General features: G+C 36.8%; 1 protein-coding gene across 5 annotated transcripts in view; it reads left to right on the top strand.

Moving 5' to 3' along the window:
- The window catches only part of shank3a (SH3 and multiple ankyrin repeat domains 3a), a 153,501-nt gene that overhangs the window by 93,302 nt on the left and 39,146 nt on the right, over window positions 1-21,053 (top strand). For all 5 annotated transcript variants that reach the window (XR_003598389.1, XM_028039669.1, XM_028039662.1 and 2 more), the window contains exon 13: window positions 9,784-9,897. Coding sequence is in view for 4 of the 5 variants with exons in the window: in XM_028039669.1 (XP_027895470.1) it covers window positions 9,784-9,897 (114 nt within the window). In the remaining variant the exon portion in view is untranslated. The remainder of the gene's footprint in view (window positions 1-9,783; window positions 9,898-21,053) is intronic.

Raw genomic sequence — 21,053 nt, 5'->3', positions numbered from 1 at the left:
GAAATAACAGCGGAAATTGTAAATACTGCAGGACTTCTATGTTTAGGATTGCTATAAGTTATTTAACTTGATCTAAAATAGGACGCAACTAAAAAATCATATATTTTATACTTAAATCGCTAGATACATCATTTGAATTATGTTGGCTACTTCCAGACCAGCATTGCAATATGTCAACAAGTAGTCAGCTACAGGACAAATCCTGATAAAAGAAATGTGTAGGAAAGTCAGCTTTTAAATCTTAAGATAAAATTGTCATACCAATCCCTTAATTTTTCAAATTGGAGGCTGACCCAAACAACATATGCCATTACATATGTCTGCATAATGGTCTGCCTTGTCAAATTCACTTCCAAAGACTAACAATTTAGGTAAAAATATAATATTTTTCTAAACCAAAAATATGCAAGAACTTCTCTTAACACTGCTGTTAATGTATTTCATAAGCAGACTTGTCATTTTTGGTGGTAAGTCATGCAGGGCCATGTTTTACATACACCATCTGAAAGCCTCATCTAATAGTAGCCAAATAGTTAGTAGATTCAAACTGCAATTGGACGTGTCAGTGATTATTGTACCAGGCATAAAAATGAAATTTAGCTAAATTGGCAATCATTTATTTCAAAACTATAGCCCACGACTTATTGAAACACACTGCATTGCTGCATCTGCTGGTATTATGCCATAATTTGCCTACCTCCTAATAAATCATATAACAGTTCTACTTGAAGTAAATAAAGTGAATCTGTCTTACATTAATATCGGTAGCAGGATTTCCACAAAAACGTTACCCTTTTACAAACATGATGCTTGAATGTACTGGTATATCTACTGTATTTACCAATGCAACATTAAAACCCGTCATTGTCAGTATATTTAATTTTTTAATCTAATTGTTTCAGTTATTGTCCTTTATTTTGTTTTGTGTATTTTTTTCACAACATAAGCCATCATTTATGCTATGCATCTTAATGAAATTGACTGATGCTTATCAATTGATGCTAATCTATAGTTATTTTATGAAACTGGTGATCAGATTTTTCTGTCATTCTACATCATTTCCACATTTTTTGTTCTGTTCAAGCAGAGGCAGGCTTTTAATGATTTTGTTTTCCCTGATAGGTTGATAGAAGGAAAAGGAGTATAAGAAATAAAATGAAAGGGAAATGAGAGGGAAAGAAGAGCCTTGTCATACAGCTCTCTTCAGGCCTGTAAAGGACGCGAGAGGGGAGGAGATGAGATGAGAAGTGAAGAGGGATCCCTCTGAGTCAGCCTTGGAGTTTTCCTCCCTCCTGTCTTCCTCCTCCTCCCACTATAATTTACAAGACTCCCGCCCTCTGCTCTTTTCCTTTTTTTTAGTCACCTTCTTCCTTGTTCTTTGTTCTGCTACTTCCTCTGATTCACATGTCATTCACAAAAACGCTTCTTGCTCTTTCCATACTTGGTGTTCTTTCTTAAATTTGTAGTCTTTAGGATTTCTCCTTTTTTTATCCCATCTGACGCTCTCTCAGTGGAATACTGATGAGCCAGACTGCACCACTCCCTCACCCTCTTCTAAGCTAAGGAAGTCCTGTGAAGATGAGCACGCAGAAATCCCTCGTATGCCTTTGATTCAGAGCAGAGTGACCAACCCTTTTCTGTATTTATTGGCTCTGTGGTTAATTCAGCCTTTTATCTTCTCTCGAGTCCGCTTGCACCTTTCCACATCACCTTCTTAATTGCTTGTCACCTCTGTTCCTTTTCTCCTGTGTTCACATTCATTTTTTCATTAAACTCAAATTTCCTCCCCCATTTTGCCCTTACTAGTATTTGTTTTCAATATTAACTTCTTTTGACATAAAATGCCCTATCTCCTCTCATCAAGTGCCTTCTCTTTTCCCCAAGCATCAACTGCTATTGCTCCATTTATATTTTGGATGAGGTGACCAGTATGAGTTTACTGCTGTAAATGACTGATACCCCATGTGCATTGTGTGTGTTCTTGGGAGATAATGCTAGCGTGTCTCTGATTGTGTTATGCTTTGTGTCTGTCTATTACACCAAATTGAACTGAGCTTTAATAAAGACTGCAGGGACCCACACCTAATAACTGCTGCACTCTGCTTATTGGAGTGCTCTCACTCACCTTCACACACTTTGTTTTAGGCACACCCCGACCCACACACGCATGTATATATATATATATATATATATATATATATATATATATATATATATATATATATATATATATATATATATATATGCACATTATATACAGTTTATAACATGTTTATAAGAATGTTATAAACTTCTTTTATCTGCTTTGATCCTTAATACAAAGGTATGTTTTTCTTAAAATGAGCCTGGTTTACTGGCTGACAAAATCAGAGGGTGGAGTTCCTTTCTGTGCACCATCAAGTTTTGTTTTTCATTAACAGCAACGTGGAACTAATAAACATGTGACTGTTTCCCAGATTGGCTTTCCATACCCATGAGCCTTACTGTTTTGTTTGCACAATAAATGTGTGAAATAAGACTGTGAGAATCAAGTAGCTACATTTAATTTAGACGTCTCAGAGTGTGAAAATGAGAGACTGCTGAAAGTAAAAGAAACAGTTCAGCAACTTCATGCTCAGAAATAATCAAACTAATGTAGCAACCACTGTAGTCATTTTCAAAATCAGAATGGACATTTATTATCTGTATGCCAACAAGTGTTTGCTTGGCAACATTAGGTGTTTCAAAAACGCCTCCTTTAAATGCCTTGTAATGCTTAATATACGTCTGCTGATGTTTATTAATCATATGGTACCATGTCCTCAATAAAGCTATTTTTGAGATACCATGTGATATTAAGGTAGAAAAATTAGAGGGTTATTAATCCTTATCTAAGTGTCAGTCTAAGAGAACAGAAATACATAGAAAATCAGCTGCAAGTCAGTGGTTTAGATAGATGCATTTTTATCTTGTTTGATGTCATTCTAGGGTATATAAGTAACACCTAAATGTTAGAATATTACCCTTTTCCAGCCTGTGACTGGCCCTTGCTAAAATCTGTAGCCCCTATTCTGATGTTCCTAATAAATACCAAAGAGGAATCAGTCGACTCACGTCCCCTTAATCAAAAAAGAACACAACATCTTTGAAACTTTAACAAGTACATCACATACTTTATGTTTGACTGTATTAACTTCAAGCTGAAGATATCCTATCACTTTAACTTGTGGAAATAAAAATTTAGTGTTTTCATGTTTGACAAATTCAGTGCAGCATTTTTGAAGGGCCAAATGCCTTTAGCATCAATTTTTAGTAGTGAGTCAAAAAAATGAAGGGTACATCTGAATTGATGTACCTTTCATTTTTTGTGTCTACAGGCAAAAAGAAAACTTTAATGCATCCACTGTTGTGATGGAATGACATTGTTCTGCAATGTTTTCCAGGTTGTTAAGTTTGTAGTTCTTGTTATTTTTGAATCGATTATAGTTACCTTCATAAGACTTTATCTTGCCTTTACTGTGTAAATAAATAAAAGCTAAATGAAAAAGAAAAAAAAACTATATGAATGACTATAAATGAGTATGACTATAAAAGGTTAAAGCAATAGAACAAAGTAGAGAGAATCAAAGAGTTCATTCACTCCTCTGACATACGCTGCCAAAAAACACACACACACTCACACCCCTACAGGGGTGCATTGAAGCATGCAGACAGGGCGTGTGAAGAGTATAAATAGCTCTGCATCCTCACTGATGCTATTTTTAAACCAGGAGTCGTGACTGTCTTAACCAAGGGCAAGACGAAGAAGCACGAGGCACAGAGAGAACAATACTGTACGGCTTCTTGATAACTCATAAATAAGTATGTGTCTGTTCAATGACTGCTGTTCCCTTTTGTAAGTTTCTGTCTGCATCCTGCTTTCTGTCATCTCTCTTTGTCAGTGCCTCTTTCCGTCTGCCTCTCACTCCCCGAGGCCCTCTCTAATGATACCGTGTTTTCTAATCGTGCTTTGTGGTTTGTCTTTTCATTGTTTCCATTGGCATCCCAGCGAGACGTTAAACAATCAAAAAATGGGAACATGCACTCAGTCAGAACAGTGTTTGCCACAAAATTATATTACACTTACATAAAACAGCATAACACAACAACATTACTCTCATACAAGATCATGTTTCAATTTGTTTGTGCATACAAAAAGGAAGACTGGGTGTATGTATGAGATAGATGTATGGTTTGCTGAATTGATGCTCTACACAAAAACCAACAATGAAGGAAGGTTTTAGTATTTTCAGAAAAAAAAATAGGTTGCTTTACCTGAAGTCCTCTGAGGGTTACCTTCTCACTAAACAGACATCACTAAAGAATGGGTTTTCTCTTTGTGATGCTGTGCCAGGGCTTTCCTGCATCTGTCTGCAGTTATGTCTGTAGATCCTTTTGCTTTTAAATTTCTCCTAAGGGAGCTGGATAGGGTTAGCCTGGAATGAGATCAGAGTGTCTTGGCTGGTGCAGGTTTGTTTTTTCTACCTTCAGAAATGCTTGGCTGTTTGACCAGTATGTGTGGTTTATTTATCTGCATCATCAAGCGCATTCAAGCAACCTTGATATGTTTGGCTGATGTGAGGAGATGGTAGTTTTCTCTAAACTTAAGCCAACTGCTTCTGTTGTCAGTTGGATTGTAAATAAAACAACAGTTACTTGGTGCCAATGGATGTGACACAAACCAGTCCAAACCAAATATTCCCATGACTTGTATAAAGAGACAGATAATGTTTTCACTTTCTGACATTAAATCTGAATTTCCAGTTTTACATAAGTCAGGACAATAAAGTTATTTACATTTGCTCAATTCCAGAATAATTAAAAAATGTGTTTCCATTACCCATATCTTGTCTTAGTATTGAATGCCTTTCAAATAGCCCTGAGGATAATGTACAGGCATTGGAAATTTATAATTGGTAAATTTATAGCATTTGAATAACTAAAGCAGGGGTGCCCAAAGTCGGTCCTCTAGGGCTGGCATCCTGCATGCTTTAGTTCTCTCCCTGGTAGTACCAACAACCTTTTCAGCAGGTCAATGTTCTTCTTAGGTCTTCTAACGATCCATCATTGAATCCAGGGAGAGAACTAAAAAATGCAGGATGCCGGCCCTCGAGGACCGACTTTGGGCACCCCTGAACTAAAGGCACAGCTATGTATCAACCCCAGAACAAAAGGAAAAGACATTGTGAAGACATTGTTTGCAGATTGTAAGAATGCATTATTTGTGAAATATACCCACACGGACTGACAGGCTAATCAGAGAGGAAGAAGCCATTATACTCCAAAGCAACTTATTGCATCAGTGTTTTACTGCAGGGGGAACTGGTGCACTTCACAAAACAGATGCCATCACTAGGAAAGAAGATGATATGGAAATATTGAAACCACATCTCAATAGGAACTTAAAAGCTTGAGTAAAATGGTATTTTTTAAATGGACAATGATCCTCTGTCAAATTAGTTGCATGACTTAAGGACAATGTGGCTTTTTTGTACAGTATACGTAAATATCCAGTTGGAGCTGCATTTTGTTAGGTTTTTGCTGCAGAAAGTTATGTTCTCATGTAATCTCATTTGCTTTCTTGTGGATGACAGTGGCTCAGCAGGTAGCAGTTTGTCTAACCCGGTGGGTTCCTAGTTGTCCCATTCTTCTCAGTTGTGGTGTCCCTGGGCAAGACACTTTGCCCACCTTGCCTGCTGGCGGTGGTCAAAGGGCCCAGTGGCACGGACTGTATGGCGGTCCTTTTTCAGCCTGCCCCAGTGCAGCTGTAGCTACAATGTATAGCTTACCATCATCAGTGTGAAAAATTGTGGAGGTTTTTAACGATAAATGTGTAGCAATACTCAGAATTAAAACCTACAAGCATTAAACCAAACTTCACAAGCATTAAAATCTCCATCCATTATAACTGAGGTTACATGGATGTGAGAGTCCAGACTGCAACATGATTAGATAAATTCCCAGTCTGAGTGTGCAGCACAGTGTGTTCATGTGTGACTTTGTGTCAATTAATGGGACCTTCTTCTCTCTAGTTGACCTGTGGTGTTGATTTTGGCTCAGAGTCTGACTGTGCTGCAAAAGCATGTGTCCAGCTGAGGTGTTGATTGCCAGAATTAATGAACTGTAATTTAGCTAATCCCTGAAAAATCCTGACAGAAAAGGAGGGCACCTTTTTAAAATGTAACCAATTTATTTAATGGACCCTAGAGTTTAATTCAGGATATGTCTGGCATGTTTTGCAACATATTGTTCAGTGTGATCATTGCCAAAACTCTTTAGACATTTTCAATACTGGTTTTCATAAATTCTGTGTGCAACTATGACTCATTATCAAAGCTGTCTGGTTGGACATAAATAACAACATGGCGAATATATTTCAAATCTGCTTTGTGAAAACAGAACTGTACTGTCTCCTTTGATCTCACCTTTGATTTCCAAAATTTATGATCATGTTAGCAAGCAATGAAGCACTCTAGCAACAGAGGAAAAAAAGTTAATTGTCTTCCTAGTCTTGTTTCTTTTATCTAAGTATACTTGGGTAAATAAAAGTAATAAATAGAATATCCATGTAGAAATTCATATATGTCTTAAACAATTTCCTTTTTGAGAGAGATAAAAGAGAGAGTTTTTTTATACCATTCCAGATTGTAGGCAATCTTACTTCCAAATATCCTTTCAGCTTTACATCTAGACTCTGTAACATCAGAACAGTTAAAGACAGACTTACACAATTTTTCTACAGTAGAATAGGGCTTTGTGAAGGGCCACTTTAGGGCATTGATTTTCCCTGTGGAAGTAATTTGGCAGTATAATTAGGGTTATTGTCCATTTGGAAAACCCAATTTTTCTCTAGCTTTAACTTCCTAGTTGGTGCCTTGAAATCTTCTTTCAATATTTTCTCTCAATGTTCTTTCCACAAGATACCATTGATTTTATGAAGTTCCATGCCCAATAAGATGTTGCCACCCCTATATTTTATATTTGGGTTACTGTTTCCAAGCTTGAAAATGTTTCCTCTTTTTTCAGCAAATACTGATCATTATGGCTAAATGCTTAAATGTTAGTTTGAACAGATGAACATGACACCTTCAGACATCTGAGTGCTGTACATATGAACCAGACTTATAGAAGAACACGATTCGTTTTCTGACACTTTGAGAGATTTCCCTTGATTTTTCCATGATGTCACACAAGAATGTTCAAAGTGCTGACGTAAAAGGCAACTACATTTATCTTATTTCTTGAAGATGTTTCTCCACATTATGGGATTGTCATAATTACAATCTTTTAGATTGTACTTATGACAGTCATGTATTGACTGAAAAGCTACATCCGTCTATACAAAGAAACAGTGTATTTAAACTTTAATATTCACTGACATCAGCCAAACATGATGTCAGACATGCTGATATGTTTGGCATCACACTGCCGTTAGCCACAAAAAATCCAGCAGGACAGAGATTCTAAAAATTATGCCATTTGTAAAATTATTCCCATTCAGCGGGCCAGACAAAGTTAAAACCTAAACACAATTGGGAATCATAAAAAAAAATAAATTACATTCACAACCACTCTCTTCCCAGTTTGACTGGGCATAACAAATTGATGTAGAGAGGAAGTGAATAAATTGCACCACACACTTTTCAGATATATATTTGTAAAACAAATTATAAAACATTATTTTTTTAACTTCACTTTTAGACTTCGGACAGCTCTTTTCCTACAGTATTATTTTAAGCACAATGGAGTGTAATTTTCCAGATTTCTAAAACACTCAGTGCTCAGTGATACACAAGTTCTGAGGTACATGTGTCAAAGCCCTGAAACCAGGGCAGCTTTTAAGATCAATCTGAGGTCTTACCTTTTCTTTCATTCCTGCCAATGGGGAACAGAGAACACAGCTGGCACCTGTCTGCTGCAGAGATCTCTATGCAGTATAGACAGGCATGCTGACAAAGAGAGAGAACAAGACGGTGAATAAGAAATCGTTTGAAACACTGAGAAGGAGACAGGGGACAGAAGGTGTGTGAAGTAAACAGAAATGAGAAGTTTAACCATAAAAAATGGAGTCACCAGGTTCACTAAGGTGAGAGGGAAGGTAAAGTTATGTTAAGGGGAAATCTAGAGGGGGGAACTAGTCATCTGTATACTGTTTATTTTATTCTTCTGGGGAATCAATAAACACCAATTTCCTCTTTTGATACACTTGTTCGCTCTTGTAACAGGTTGCTTTTTAATCCAATGAAATGGTTAACATGCAATCATATGTTGAGATTCACTGAAATAATTAGCTTTAACCTTGGTGTACCTTTTGTCACTGCAAATATAAGTAAGGAATTGACTTATTTTCCTCAGAAAATGAATAGCTGTTTAATAACTATTTCCTAGAATATGGTAATAGCTAAGAGAAACTTGGATAAATCATACTTTGATATAATAATCTAAGCTTTAATCATCTAACAGAGCTGGTTTGAACTGGCCTCCTCATGTATGTCTCTGGAGAAGATTTAGATGAAATCAAATGTGAACCCACACTGATCTTCAGGAAATCTTGTAAGGGTTTTAAACACTGTGTAACTATGTGAATGGGGAGCATTGTAGCATTCAGCAGAACCACTGGCTGTCTTTTATAGAGCCCCAGGTTACATCACCATAACATGTCCCCATGCCAGAGTGGAATATAGTTGGAGGAAGTAGAGTACATCATTTAGTGGACTGTCTGCTGGCTGCAACATCGTACTGACGTATCCTAGCAACCAGTGTAGAAGGGTTCGCTCAGGCAAAGCCTCAGTTACAGCTGGTGATCTCTGAGGAGTCTGCATGTGTGTACGCACGGGTGTGTCTGTTAGCTTGGTGGGATAATAGATGAGTGCTGTAGAAATTAGCGTGCTAGCTCAGCCCTGCAGGGAAGATCAATATCAACTATACATTCATCTCTAATTATCATGGGAGAAGTTAGGGGGGATCTCTCTCTTCTCGTTCCCACCCTCTTGTGTCTTTTGCAGACTTCTTTCAAAAACAGTTTTTCTTTCACTTTTTTCCTCTTTTAAATATCTGACTCCCTTTTTATAAATTTGTTCTGTTTTAAAACCACATATTATCAAAGGGGAAAAAACACATTGATTTATGAGTTATTACTAACAAAATATTTGTGTGTAAAATGTGTAAATTTCCTTCCTCACGTAGATCACTACACCATGCTTACTATACAGGAGATTTGGACAGTAAACACGACTTAGTAGGATAGTCAGGTTATTTTATGTAAGAAATTCTTATATTTTGTAAAGAGATGTAATATTGCAGCAACTGAAAAGCAACTGACAGAAATTTTAGCAGTTTTAAAAGAACTCCACTTAGCTGTGGCGATTGCATTTTGCTTAACCACATCACGATGGTCATTTTCAACAGCATCATGTCACTTTTAGTTCATTATTCAGGGTGTCAATAGCTGCAGCCTACTCTCCTACTATGCTGTAATTAATTGAATTCAAACAATAATTATGCTTGTATCTTTCACCCTTTTCATCGATATTATGTTTGCAGTCTTAAAACAAAAACCTTTTTCCTTGTTGTTTTCCCCATTGTCTTTGCACATTCAGATGTATTTTGTATGAAATAAGCTCATAAAATGCTTAATGTCTTTTTGTTTGTGCCTTTTGGTTATTTTAAAACATTCCACAGCCTCTACAGTCTCACAGTAATATCACATGAACATGGTTTTCTGTGTAATTAGTAATAATTTCCCTTTCTTTCTGTCTGCATCAGTACTAAGTATAGGTGAAGGAGGTTTCTGGGAAGGCACTGTCAAAGGAAGAACAGGCTGGTTCCCAGCAGACTGTGTGGAAGAAGTTCAAATGAGACAGTATGACCCAAGGCTTGGTAAGAAATCATAATTCACATCCTCGTACAAATTAATGTGCATATCGTGCACATAGTATAACAGTCCAAGATGTTTTGGACTTGCTTTGAGTTTTTTTTTTTTTAGCTCTCTCCAATCTTCAGAAACTCTTACTCCAAACAAATTTTCACTTTTCATTTTGTTTATTTAATATGACACCTGTGATTAATACTTAGTCCATTTTTGAGTACGTATTTGTCAGTTATAAGTGCACTTCGGATTAATTGAATGGTATTTGAACAGTAATATTAAGCAGTAATCACTGTTTTGATCATCTCAAACATTTGAAATTGTCTGGTTTTAATGAATTACATTTTGCAGCAGCATAAATTCTGAGTGAAATTTCCTTTTCAGCTATTATATCCTGCTGGCTAAAGCATTATATTTTTATGCATTCTTTCATTTTTTTCATCTGTTATTTTTTAAGGATTTCTCTTTTTAAATCAGAAATCCTGATGGGATTTTTTTTTTATGTCCAAGCCTGGGAGTTTAAAAAAATAAGCAGTAACATTGATTATTATCAATTTTTATTCACTGGATAGTTTGTTTTTTTCATGCATGCACTTTGTAGATTTACATTGCATTAGAAAATAGATGCCCTTCCCCATTGAAGCATAAAGAAATGAAACATTTTGAACGGATTTCCAAATGGGCTTTCATTCAAGGGACAAATAAAAGCTGGTGTAAAAGCTGGTCTTAAATTTAAGTGGTAGTATATTTACAGTATATATTTAGAAAGAAACTGAGTTGCAGAAGAAAAGGCCAAAGGGCAAAAGACTGCTTGATTTAGTAATGGAATATTTAAAGTAAAAGCAAGTATAGAAAAACTGGAAACTTTCACTGAAAATACCAATCTTGGCCAAATTTTGTGAAATTTTCATAGCCCAAATTATGCAAAATTAAAGAAAAACATATAATTTTAAGGGTCTCTTAAAGGTTAAAAAGTATTTCTTGTACACATGTCTATGTGAATACAGTGTTGTTCATCTTTTACAAAAAAGGAGTCCAGTGCTACATCAAGGAAGATCTCCTTTTTTCCTCAACCTTTAGCTTCACAGATGAAACAGCAGAAGAAATACTCCTCCAATTTCTCCAACCATAGTTGCACAACCTTGCTTTATAAAAAGCCTTCTAAGAAACACAACCAATCTAACACTTGATGCCAGCTGTTATCAACCTGATGCACGCTCTCATTCTCCTGTTATCAGGCTGCACAAAATACACAGGTGCCAGCCAAAGACATTGGTGCCAGGCCGTTTGAGAAGGATACTGCTTTTACTACACAAAGACACTAAAACAAAGCCTAATTTTATGTTTAAGTCTTTTTTCAAGGGGCAAGTTGGGGGCACAGTGGAGCAGCACAAACACAAACAAAGATCATCATGTTAAAAAATAATTACATGTTAAAAAAAACAGACAAACGAAAAAAACAACATGATTAGATTAAAATAAATTGGAATTAAATTTTGCAGTTTTGGTTTAAACTCTGTTATCACCACAGGATTATTTCCAATTGTCATATCTGATTTGTACATTTTTTGAAAAGGAATGACAACTACAGGAGATTACAGTACATATTCTCAGCTTCGTTACATTTGCTTCCCAGACAGACTGTCCTTAGTTTGAAACAGGTTTTCAGGGGCTTTTAATTAGAGCCTTATTTGCTGTAGCTCCAGTTGAAAGCTTGACCAGGTCATCCTGTCTCAACCAAACTGTGCATTACAGATTGTCAAACTGACCAAACAGGAAGCTTAAGTTATTCTCTGATTCACTGTGCATGCTAGAGCTTTTTCTTATAAAAGCAGGTGTACATTGGCACTTGAAATCAAAGAAGAGTCACAGATTCCACCTTCAAGTAGATGTTCTGCTTTGTTTTCTTTTTAAATTTCTTCCTTTAGTAATTGTTTAAGGCCAAGCAACATACTTACTTACTACCTTTTTTTCTTTTTGACTGTAAATTTTCTCATCTTTCAAAAAGATAGTTCTTAATGTTATATTGATGCAAGATCCTCTGATCGGAAAAGAAACAATCCAAATTTTAAAATGGATGCCATATACTATCACCAGCAAGTTAAAACAACAAAGTCTGGCGATTTTTAGCACTCAGGTTATTTTTCTTACCAAATCATCCATGCTACTGCAGCAGAGATCAATGTAAACATTGTAACTAGTAAACAACTGGGAGTACATCAGATTAATGTGACCACATTTCGGTTTGGACAGCCATTTAACTAACAGATGGTACATTTTGTTTGGTGCATTCCCAAGGGCAGCAACATGTGCAGTGCTAAACTCCACTGAGTCTCATAAGGAGGGATCATGGAAACCAGTTGGCCATCTTGTGAGGTAGTTTAGCAGTGCAGCAAAAAAAACACATTTAGTAATGGGACAGGGACTTTTTTTCTCTCATAAATATCACCCCCTTCCTTGTGTGATCTGGCAGATGTCTCCTTGAGCCTATTTCTGGAGCAGCTGGGGAATTTTCTTGGTTAAAAGCGTTGAGGGATTGAGGTTACTTCAGAGCAGGTGTAAAGAGGAGAGAACAGCCGGAATCTCTAAATACCCGATTTAAATGCATTGTGAGAAAAAGATAGGGAAAGGTTGGAAAGAAAGGGGCCAGATAGCCAGAGAGACGGATGGTGGAGTATACTCTAAGAGACAGGGAAGCAGAGATGGTTGAGTATGTCTTTCAGTTAGAAAGAAGAAGAGAGAAGGAAGGAGGCATGATGGGAAATGGGGCGATATGAAAGTCCACTCACTCATAAATCTTGAAAAATGGAACTCTTTGAGATCTAGTTTTTTGAGGGATTAAAAATGATCCTCAACCTCAATATATCCATCCTATCGTGAAGTTTTTTTTCTATAATGTTGTTGAGCGGATAGTTGTCATGTGCCTGTAGTGGTGTTGTGAGAAGTCTGAAGTGGATCCAACAAATGACCTCAGCAGCCTATATGGTTGCTGAGGCTACCCAATTTGTGTTGGGTAGCCTATATTTAAATGGGTTCATATTTAAAGAAAATTCAAGCTCAATGAATAATAATTGTTGTTGTGTAAAAACCTTTAAAATAAACAAATATCTTATTGCAGAAGGATAATCTCGCCTGGATAAAATTCCTACACCTTAAATTTGAGTTTCTTATACTTTTATTATTTTTCTTTTATGTTGTCTTTTTGACAAAATCATCAGTGCCATTGTTACCTTAGCAATCCCTTTAGCATATAGGTGATGGAAACAATTCTTAACTTAAGAATTTGAATTAATATGAGTTACAACAATATTTAATTTCCCTTTGAGATTAATAAATCAATCTATCTATCAAGTTTATTTTCTGCAACAATTAAGTATCTCTGAATTTGAATTGAGTTGAACTAAACCATAGCTTATCTTTTTAAATTTGTCACAGATTCTGATACCTGTATTTACCTCAACTTATTGATTCCCTGGTGCAAATAGGACATGACAAAGAGACCAGTTATTTTACTCAGTGGCCAACAGTTTGTACAACATGAAATGGGGAAGTAAAGGATGCAAAAAACAAACAGGACAGAGAAGTAATTCCTGCGGCTGGCACAGCTCTATCCATTTTACAGACCTTATGTCTCATTTCTGTCGCTTCCTCCACCATCGCCCCTGCTTAAGGGGTCCCTCCTCACTACTCCTAATATTTTATCACGTTAGTCTGACTTAGGACCTAAGGTGCTTTGTGAATGTATGTAAGAAAAACTATAGAATTCCAGAAATTGAGAATTTTCCTAAAATTATGTCACTGGAAGCATAATCTTAGAATTCGTTGATAATATGGACTCTGCGTTAGGGGAGAGACTTGTAAGTCACCGTCTCTCAAAAATTCATTTCTGTATATATAAAAATATATATTCACAAGGAGTAAATGTAAAATGTAGCCTACACTGCATACTTCTTGGTAATGTCAATGTATTTAAATTCCCTTGTAATAATTAAACATGAGCTAGCCAATGAACTACATTATGCCATTAACCAAATTGCTCATTTCTGAATCTACTGAAGCATTTAAAATCTCATCCTCCACCCTAACATTCATCGGCAGCCATCCAGCCGCAGTACAACTCAGGATAACACAGTAAGATATTCACTGGGACACACATAAACATGCACGGTTTGTTTATCAGGAAGCAGTCATTGAGCCATTACTGACATTGAGGGCAATATGTCTCAGCGTAGTGAAGCACGAAAGACAACCCAGTCCACAATTAAGTAACCTTAATACTATTGAGTGTGCTCTCTCTCTTTCCTGCTATTGGCCAATTTCACTCTACCACTGCACATCACCATGAGCCATGACTCTGAAAGTGGTATCTTTCTTTATCTATCCCTGCCTCCAAACCTCTCCTCTGCCAGGTTTGAAAGAGCAATGATGGAAGAACCGGAGGGAGACAAAAAGGGGGGAGGAAGGTTTCAGTCAGAGGGACAGAAAATGAGAAAGACAAAGAAAGGAAGCAGGTGGCCACATGAAAGAGGCAGTTTAAACTATCACCGGTTCTCCTGGTTATCCGTCACCACTCTGCTCCTCTCTCTCTGCACGGCCAGAGCTACCTGCGAGTAGCAGTTCATCTCCAGCTAGTGCTCTAGGGGACAGACAGGGGAAGATGATGAGTCAAAGCCAACAGAAAGTGAAAAGAAACAGAGAAAACATGGCTGATGAAGGAAAAAGATTTTTAAAAACTTCAGCAACTATCGATTGAATGGCACAATAATAATGTAGTGGTGAACTGCTGATATATGTTCAAGCTCTTTGTCATGGCAATATGATGCTTAAGATTAAAATAATGTTGCTTTTTAGCTAAAAATATTATATGCCCATATAATATAGCAGAACATTATGTACTGAACATCTGCACACACTCTGCTTACTCTCCCATACACATATGCACACATGCTGCTGGCCTGTTACTTGGGGTTAATAGTGGATGTTTACTTGCAGCGATGAAGGGGATAATGATGTGACTGTGAACTGCTTTTCCTTTTCTAATGATGCAAACTAATTGCGATGACACTAATTTTTCGCAATGGCACTGTTAATCTGTTGTCGACAATCTGTTAGGATCTTACAGCCCTCCAGCAGAACTGTCCAGCCCCCACCCTTCCCATCCTTCTGTCTTTCAGTAAGAAGATCTCCCCTAAGACAAATATGCCACCCTTATGCTAAACAGCATTCATGATTTCCAAAGAATGAGCTTTAATTTGTCTTTCTTGGCATAATGCAGTGTTGAATGTCCCTAAGGATCATAGCTCTGTCTTTTAGCATTACGCTATTTGCAATTCTCCTGATTTGTACAGTGGTTATAAAGATGTGCAAACTTTTTGTTCTTTATTTCTTTTTGTGCATATGAGCTATGTTCCTTCGCTCTCTTTACATAGTAGCACAGCTGAATGACTCACAGCTGCCTGAATCAGCCCAGTCAGATCCAGCCTGAGCTAATTTTAGCCTGCCCATTAAGAAGTTTTGGAGTGTGTCTGCACTCACTTAGAATGCTTAAGCATCAGTGTTGCTGCAGCAGAAAAGACTGATGTGAAGAAGGAAGTGAGGGGTACCAAAGAAAAAAAGAGTGATAGGGAAATTGTGCAATTGGATTACATAAGGGATCACATGGTGGAAACCTAATTGGTATTTTTATATCCAATTGAGTTTGTGTAGAGAAAATGTTCAAATGAATTACCCAAACTGGATTTGGTCTGTTGTGGCTTTAACTTAACAAGGTGAATTACTCAACAAGGGGAATATACCTTTATTTTTATTCCTGCAACCAGACCCACAACAGCAAGACCATTTGTGAAGTATTTGATCTGGGTGAACATTTATGCAATCAGTTTTTTTTTGTTTTTTTTTTAATTTAGTTTATTTAATTGTTATTGTTTTATAAAAATCAGTTATTTACTTTGTTACTAAAGTTCATGTCTGATGTGAGATGAGTTGGCAAGAATCTTTCCAGCACTCTTCAGGATCCTGGGGGAAAAAAGGTCTTGCAAAGTGAAAGATACACTGCATCCTGCTCTTGTCTTTGGCGGTGGTAGTAGCATACCAAGTTGTGATAAAGAAGATGAGGGTGAACTCTGTGATGACTGTGTAGAAGTGAAATCCAAAAGTAGGTTGACCTTCTTCAGCTGCAGCAAGAAGAACATCCTCTGCTCAGTTTTTTGGTGAGGTCCAGTTCGAATTTGAGGTGGTGACCAATTTTGATACCCAGGAAGGAGAAGGACTCTACTGTGGTGATTAGGAAGTCCCTTAAGACAATATGGGTGGGAGAAACTGCTTACTACCTTAAATTGAGGATCATGACTGGCATCATCAGACTGAATCACGTTGACATTGCTTAGATGTTCCAGTCTTAGTCTTGCAGTGTTGCCTCATAGTGATCTCCAACAAAAGGTTGAAATGTAGATTACTTCCCTCTGTCTTATTATTAAAACAAGTTGGTTTTGGAATAAGGCAAACACAATGTATGTTTTTATATTAGATTTTCATTCCAGGGTGCTGCTCAAGATGTTGGGTGTCATACAATGAGTGTCCTCCCTGTGACTGGATGCAAAGCAACTAACTCGAGGGAAGTCGATATATCAAGCACATGGTTTATGCATGTTCTCGGTTTGTTAAACAGCTGCTTGGTCATTCTTACCCAAGGCAATAGACAGCATAAGCAGTAGAAACTAAATCCCAAATACTGACTCTTGGTTGGATAGAGAGCATCTGCACATCTTTTTTGACTGTGAAGTGTTGGCAATTTGTGTCATTAGTAGGCAGGAATCAAAAGCTGTGAGCGAAAGCAAGTGTATCTAAGAAGGATGCACAGTTGAATGCATTCTTGCTCTTCACAGTGTTATTACTGAGCTGATTGTGATTTGTTCATCATGTTATAGGCCATCAAAGGGCATATCCTTTCCTGTTGTTGGCACTGAAGGCAGCAGAAAAAAATTTAACATTATCTTTATTTTTCAGACACAATATCACATTGGAAGGCCTCTTGTCGCCCAGCTCTTCTTTTTTTTTTTTTTTTTAAATCTGAGCCAAGGATGTTATGATGACATCAGAGGAACATTTTCTAAAATATTTTTATACAGTCAAGCAACATTCATTTTTTACAACCGTCAAAGGTAAAACTGGGCCGGTGTCTAGGTCTAGGTCTTTTTGAAGGAGTTTGTAAAATGTGAAAGTCTGACAAGAGAAGAGTCACTAATTTGTAGCTCACAGTTCACTTCCCCAACACATCTCACAACTGACTGATCCTAACAGGCACAATTATCTATAACAACACCATTTTCAACTCTGATAATTGTATGAGATATTCATATAATAGTAGTAGTTCTGGTTGTAATTCTAAACTAATGCTAATGCTTAATATATTTTTAATATTGATGCGTTCACCTGACCCCCCTACTGAATACATCTATTTCACAGTCTGATGCTCTTATTTTCAATGTATATGCAAGACTCAAATCCATTCTGTAGAATTAGCAATGAGAAGTTCTTATAAAAGCCAGAAAATAGAATTTAAAAATGGAATACCTAAAGTATCCACGGATTCAGATTAAGGCATTGTTAAAATACCATTATTCCTGGACTAAATGTAAATATATATTTTTGGTTTACTTTTTATGATTATATGCCACCTGAATCCAATTCAAGGATTTACTTTTGTGGATGCTGGAGCTCAGACAGCTGTTTTCAGAGAGCAGCCATAACACTAGTCAATGAATTGTCCTTGTTTGAAAGAAAAGATTCAAGATTCAGGATCACTTTATTGATCCCTTCCGGGAAATTATTTTTGACCAAATAATGCAAAAATAATAAAAATAAAAATAGAGTAAAACCAAAATAAAATAAAAATGAGTACTAGAAAGTACCAGAGGTGCAATACACAACAAACAGTACAATGCAATTAGCCACATCATTAGTCACAGACAGTTAGTTATGTGTTTGATGGTTGTGGCGATAAGCTGACACTGAGGAATAATGTCTCCTTTCAGCAGTTTTTTTTCCTCAGAAACAGTAACAATAAAGCCACTGAAATACTATGCATTATTTCAACAGGTCGTATTGAAACAACAAGCAAACATGCTAGCATTTCAGTAAGCTGTTATGCGTTAGCTGGACCAGGACATGAGCTTACTGAAAAGTCCATTTATTTTAGTAATTTATTTCACTGAGGGAAACATTAAGAAGATTAATTACTTAGACATGTGTTTTAAAGCCTTTAATTCTGCCAATTGTGATGATTTTCTGCCTGCAGCTAAAGAGAGCACAACATTTGATATTTTAAAAATTACAACAGATCAATAAAAAATACAGAAATGTGAGTTTAATGAAAGGCATTTTTGCTTAAGGTTATTTTCAGCTATTCTCGCCATCCATTTTATTAGGTACACCTGTTCAATTGCCTGTTAACCCAAATAGTGAATCAGTTAAGTTTTTGTTGCACAGATTAATGGATCCCTCCTACCTTCTCTGTTTTCATCCCTTCATGACTACAGTGCATTATTTTTCTGATGGCTGCTTCCTTAAGGATAATGCACCACAAATCTCAAATCATCTTAAACTACTGGAGCACCTTTGGGATGAGGTGGAAGAAGAGATTTGCAAGTGAGTTATTCTATGATGTCAATATGGACCCTAGTCTCTAAGGATCATTTCTGACACTTGAGTCTATTCCACCAAGAACTAAGGTATTTTTAAATAGAACTCAACCCGCACCAGCAAAGTGTGCCTAATAAAGTTGTTAGAGACTATACTTATGCCTTAAGTAGTGTGTTATAACATTATAGTAATCAATTTTATTTACAGTGTCCTTTATATATCAAATTGAAATCTCAAAGGGCACCTTCACACGCTGACAATGACAAGCTACTGGATTGTTGCTACAGCTGCCCTGGGGCAGTCTGACTGAAGTTAGGGTACAGTTTTGCGCCAACACTAGCAGGCAACAGCTGAAGTGTCTTACCCAAGGACACAAACAACAAGGGTGGACAGACGGACCAGGAATCGAACTGGTAAACACCTACTTCCGTCACCACTATCGTCCCCATATAGCAGCTTGTTTTAACCTAGTTTAAACCCTATTTGAGTAACATATTGGGGAGGATTGGAGAAATTCATTTTGGGACTTAATATCTCTTGCTGTGAAAGAAAATAAAAAGGAGAGGAAGCAGTCTCTTAATCATTATTAGTGACTAGTTAAGTGGGACACATTTACAATACCACTGTGGACCATGCGATTTTGTCATTTTGGGAACCAAGTCTTCTTGGAATATCAGTTCAAAGAAATACACAATGGACTTCTAAGAAAACATAAGTAGACAATGTTCTCAAACTCCTCTAGGACTGGAAACCAAATACGGTAAGTACTTTAGAAAAGAGGGAAAGTAAGGGAAGGCAAAAAATAACACTCTCTATATCAGTCTTAGCATATTGTGTGAATGTGTGGGTGAATGAGTGACTATATTCAGTCACAACAATGACTGAATGGAATCGATGTAATGTGAGGTGCTTTGGAGTCCTCAGGACTTGATAAAGTGCTATACAAAGCAGACCATTTACTATTTCAATCCATCAGCATTTGGTTTTGAAATGTTCATTTGCGTTTAATTATCACTGATTAAAATCAAATGTAAAAATTCAATTTTCACTAAATGTCCACCAGACATTTACCGTTGCTATGTTTTAGCAACAGTAAATGCCTAAAGTCTTCCCCTACACATAGTGAGGCTTTGTTTATCTTGTAAGCGTTTAGTGATACAACATTAATGTTTGCTGTCAACACCTGATTCCATGGACTGGAATTGTGTTGGAGTCCGTCACTCTACTCAAACAGAATCGGTTTGTCAATTAAGTAGCAGCTGTCAGACACAGTTGGCAGAAAGTAAGATAACTTACTCAGTAGGCATATGTACTGATAGAGGACACAAAGTAAAGACATACAAAAAAACACATACGTTGTCTTATGTCTATATATCTGAGTCCTTGTGTGTTGATCCTGACTTTGTAGCCAAGATTCTGCATAAGGCTTACTGTATATGTGCCTCTTATGATTTGTCCTTGGCACAATTATCTATAACAATTGTTCTATATAACAAATGTCTCTTATCTAGAACAAATGTCTCTTATGATTTGTCCTTGGTTTATATAGATGAATGATGGAAAAGTTGCAATTTAATACTGCGTCAGGACAGAGGACGTTACTAGTGGGAACTGTTTTTATTCTCCCAAGATGATCACCTGACCCTCTGGGGATGAAAGTTCAATGCTCTTAATCGACAGTGCAATGTGACGCCAACAGTACAACCTACAGTGGGTGACAGGAGCAAATACACAAGAGAAAGCGAAAAATGCTTCAAAAAGGTGCAAACATGCAGCAAACAGCAAAACGTGCTGAAAATGCATGAATGATGCAAACTCCAAAACACACAAAAACAAATGCAACAGAAAAACACTGCAAACAAATTTTTCAGTTTGTTGTGGTCCACATGTTTAGCTGTGTTTTGCATTTGCTTCAGTTCATCATGCTATAGGTACATATTTTAGAATATTTTATTTTGTTATTTTCATTATCCAGTTATAATCTGAGCAAGTTCATAAACTACCATTCAGTGGAACCTTCTTTCAGAAAACTTTTTTTATTAGCCTGAATTACTCTTTTTTGAAAGAGATTGCAAATCACTCATTCTCCAGTGCTGACAGGTAAAATTCAGAGTGACTATTTAAATGCTGACACAAAAGAGCAGAGTATGTGCATGCAAATGAACACGCTTTTATTCACTTCTGTGCCTATACACGAACACACACTTTACTTATTGTCTATATTCTATGTGAAGTCAGCAGATAGATTAGCATTGCCAACTAATCCATCTTATTAAAAGGCAAAAGAGAGAGAAAGAAAGCGAGAGAAATAATAAAGCACAGGTTGTGGGACATGTCTTAGGTATTAAAGTTTAGCTGAGTCAGTATTATAGACAGGCAGCACAAGAACAGTCCAGCCATATAACCCTTGATAAAACCTCTGCAGATTGTGCCATAAAGTTACATATTTTTAAAGTGTGTGTGCGTGTGTGTGACTCTTGTTTGTTTGCTTGGCACAGACTGATGGCCACTTGCTGCACCTTTCATC

The sequence above is a fragment of the Xiphophorus couchianus genome, chromosome 2 (genome assembly GCF_001444195.1).
Source record: "Xiphophorus couchianus chromosome 2, X_couchianus-1.0, whole genome shotgun sequence".
In the NCBI taxonomy this organism is placed as follows: Eukaryota; Metazoa; Chordata; class Actinopteri; order Cyprinodontiformes; family Poeciliidae; genus Xiphophorus; species Xiphophorus couchianus.
This window is presented reverse-complemented; position numbering and strand designations above follow the sequence as displayed.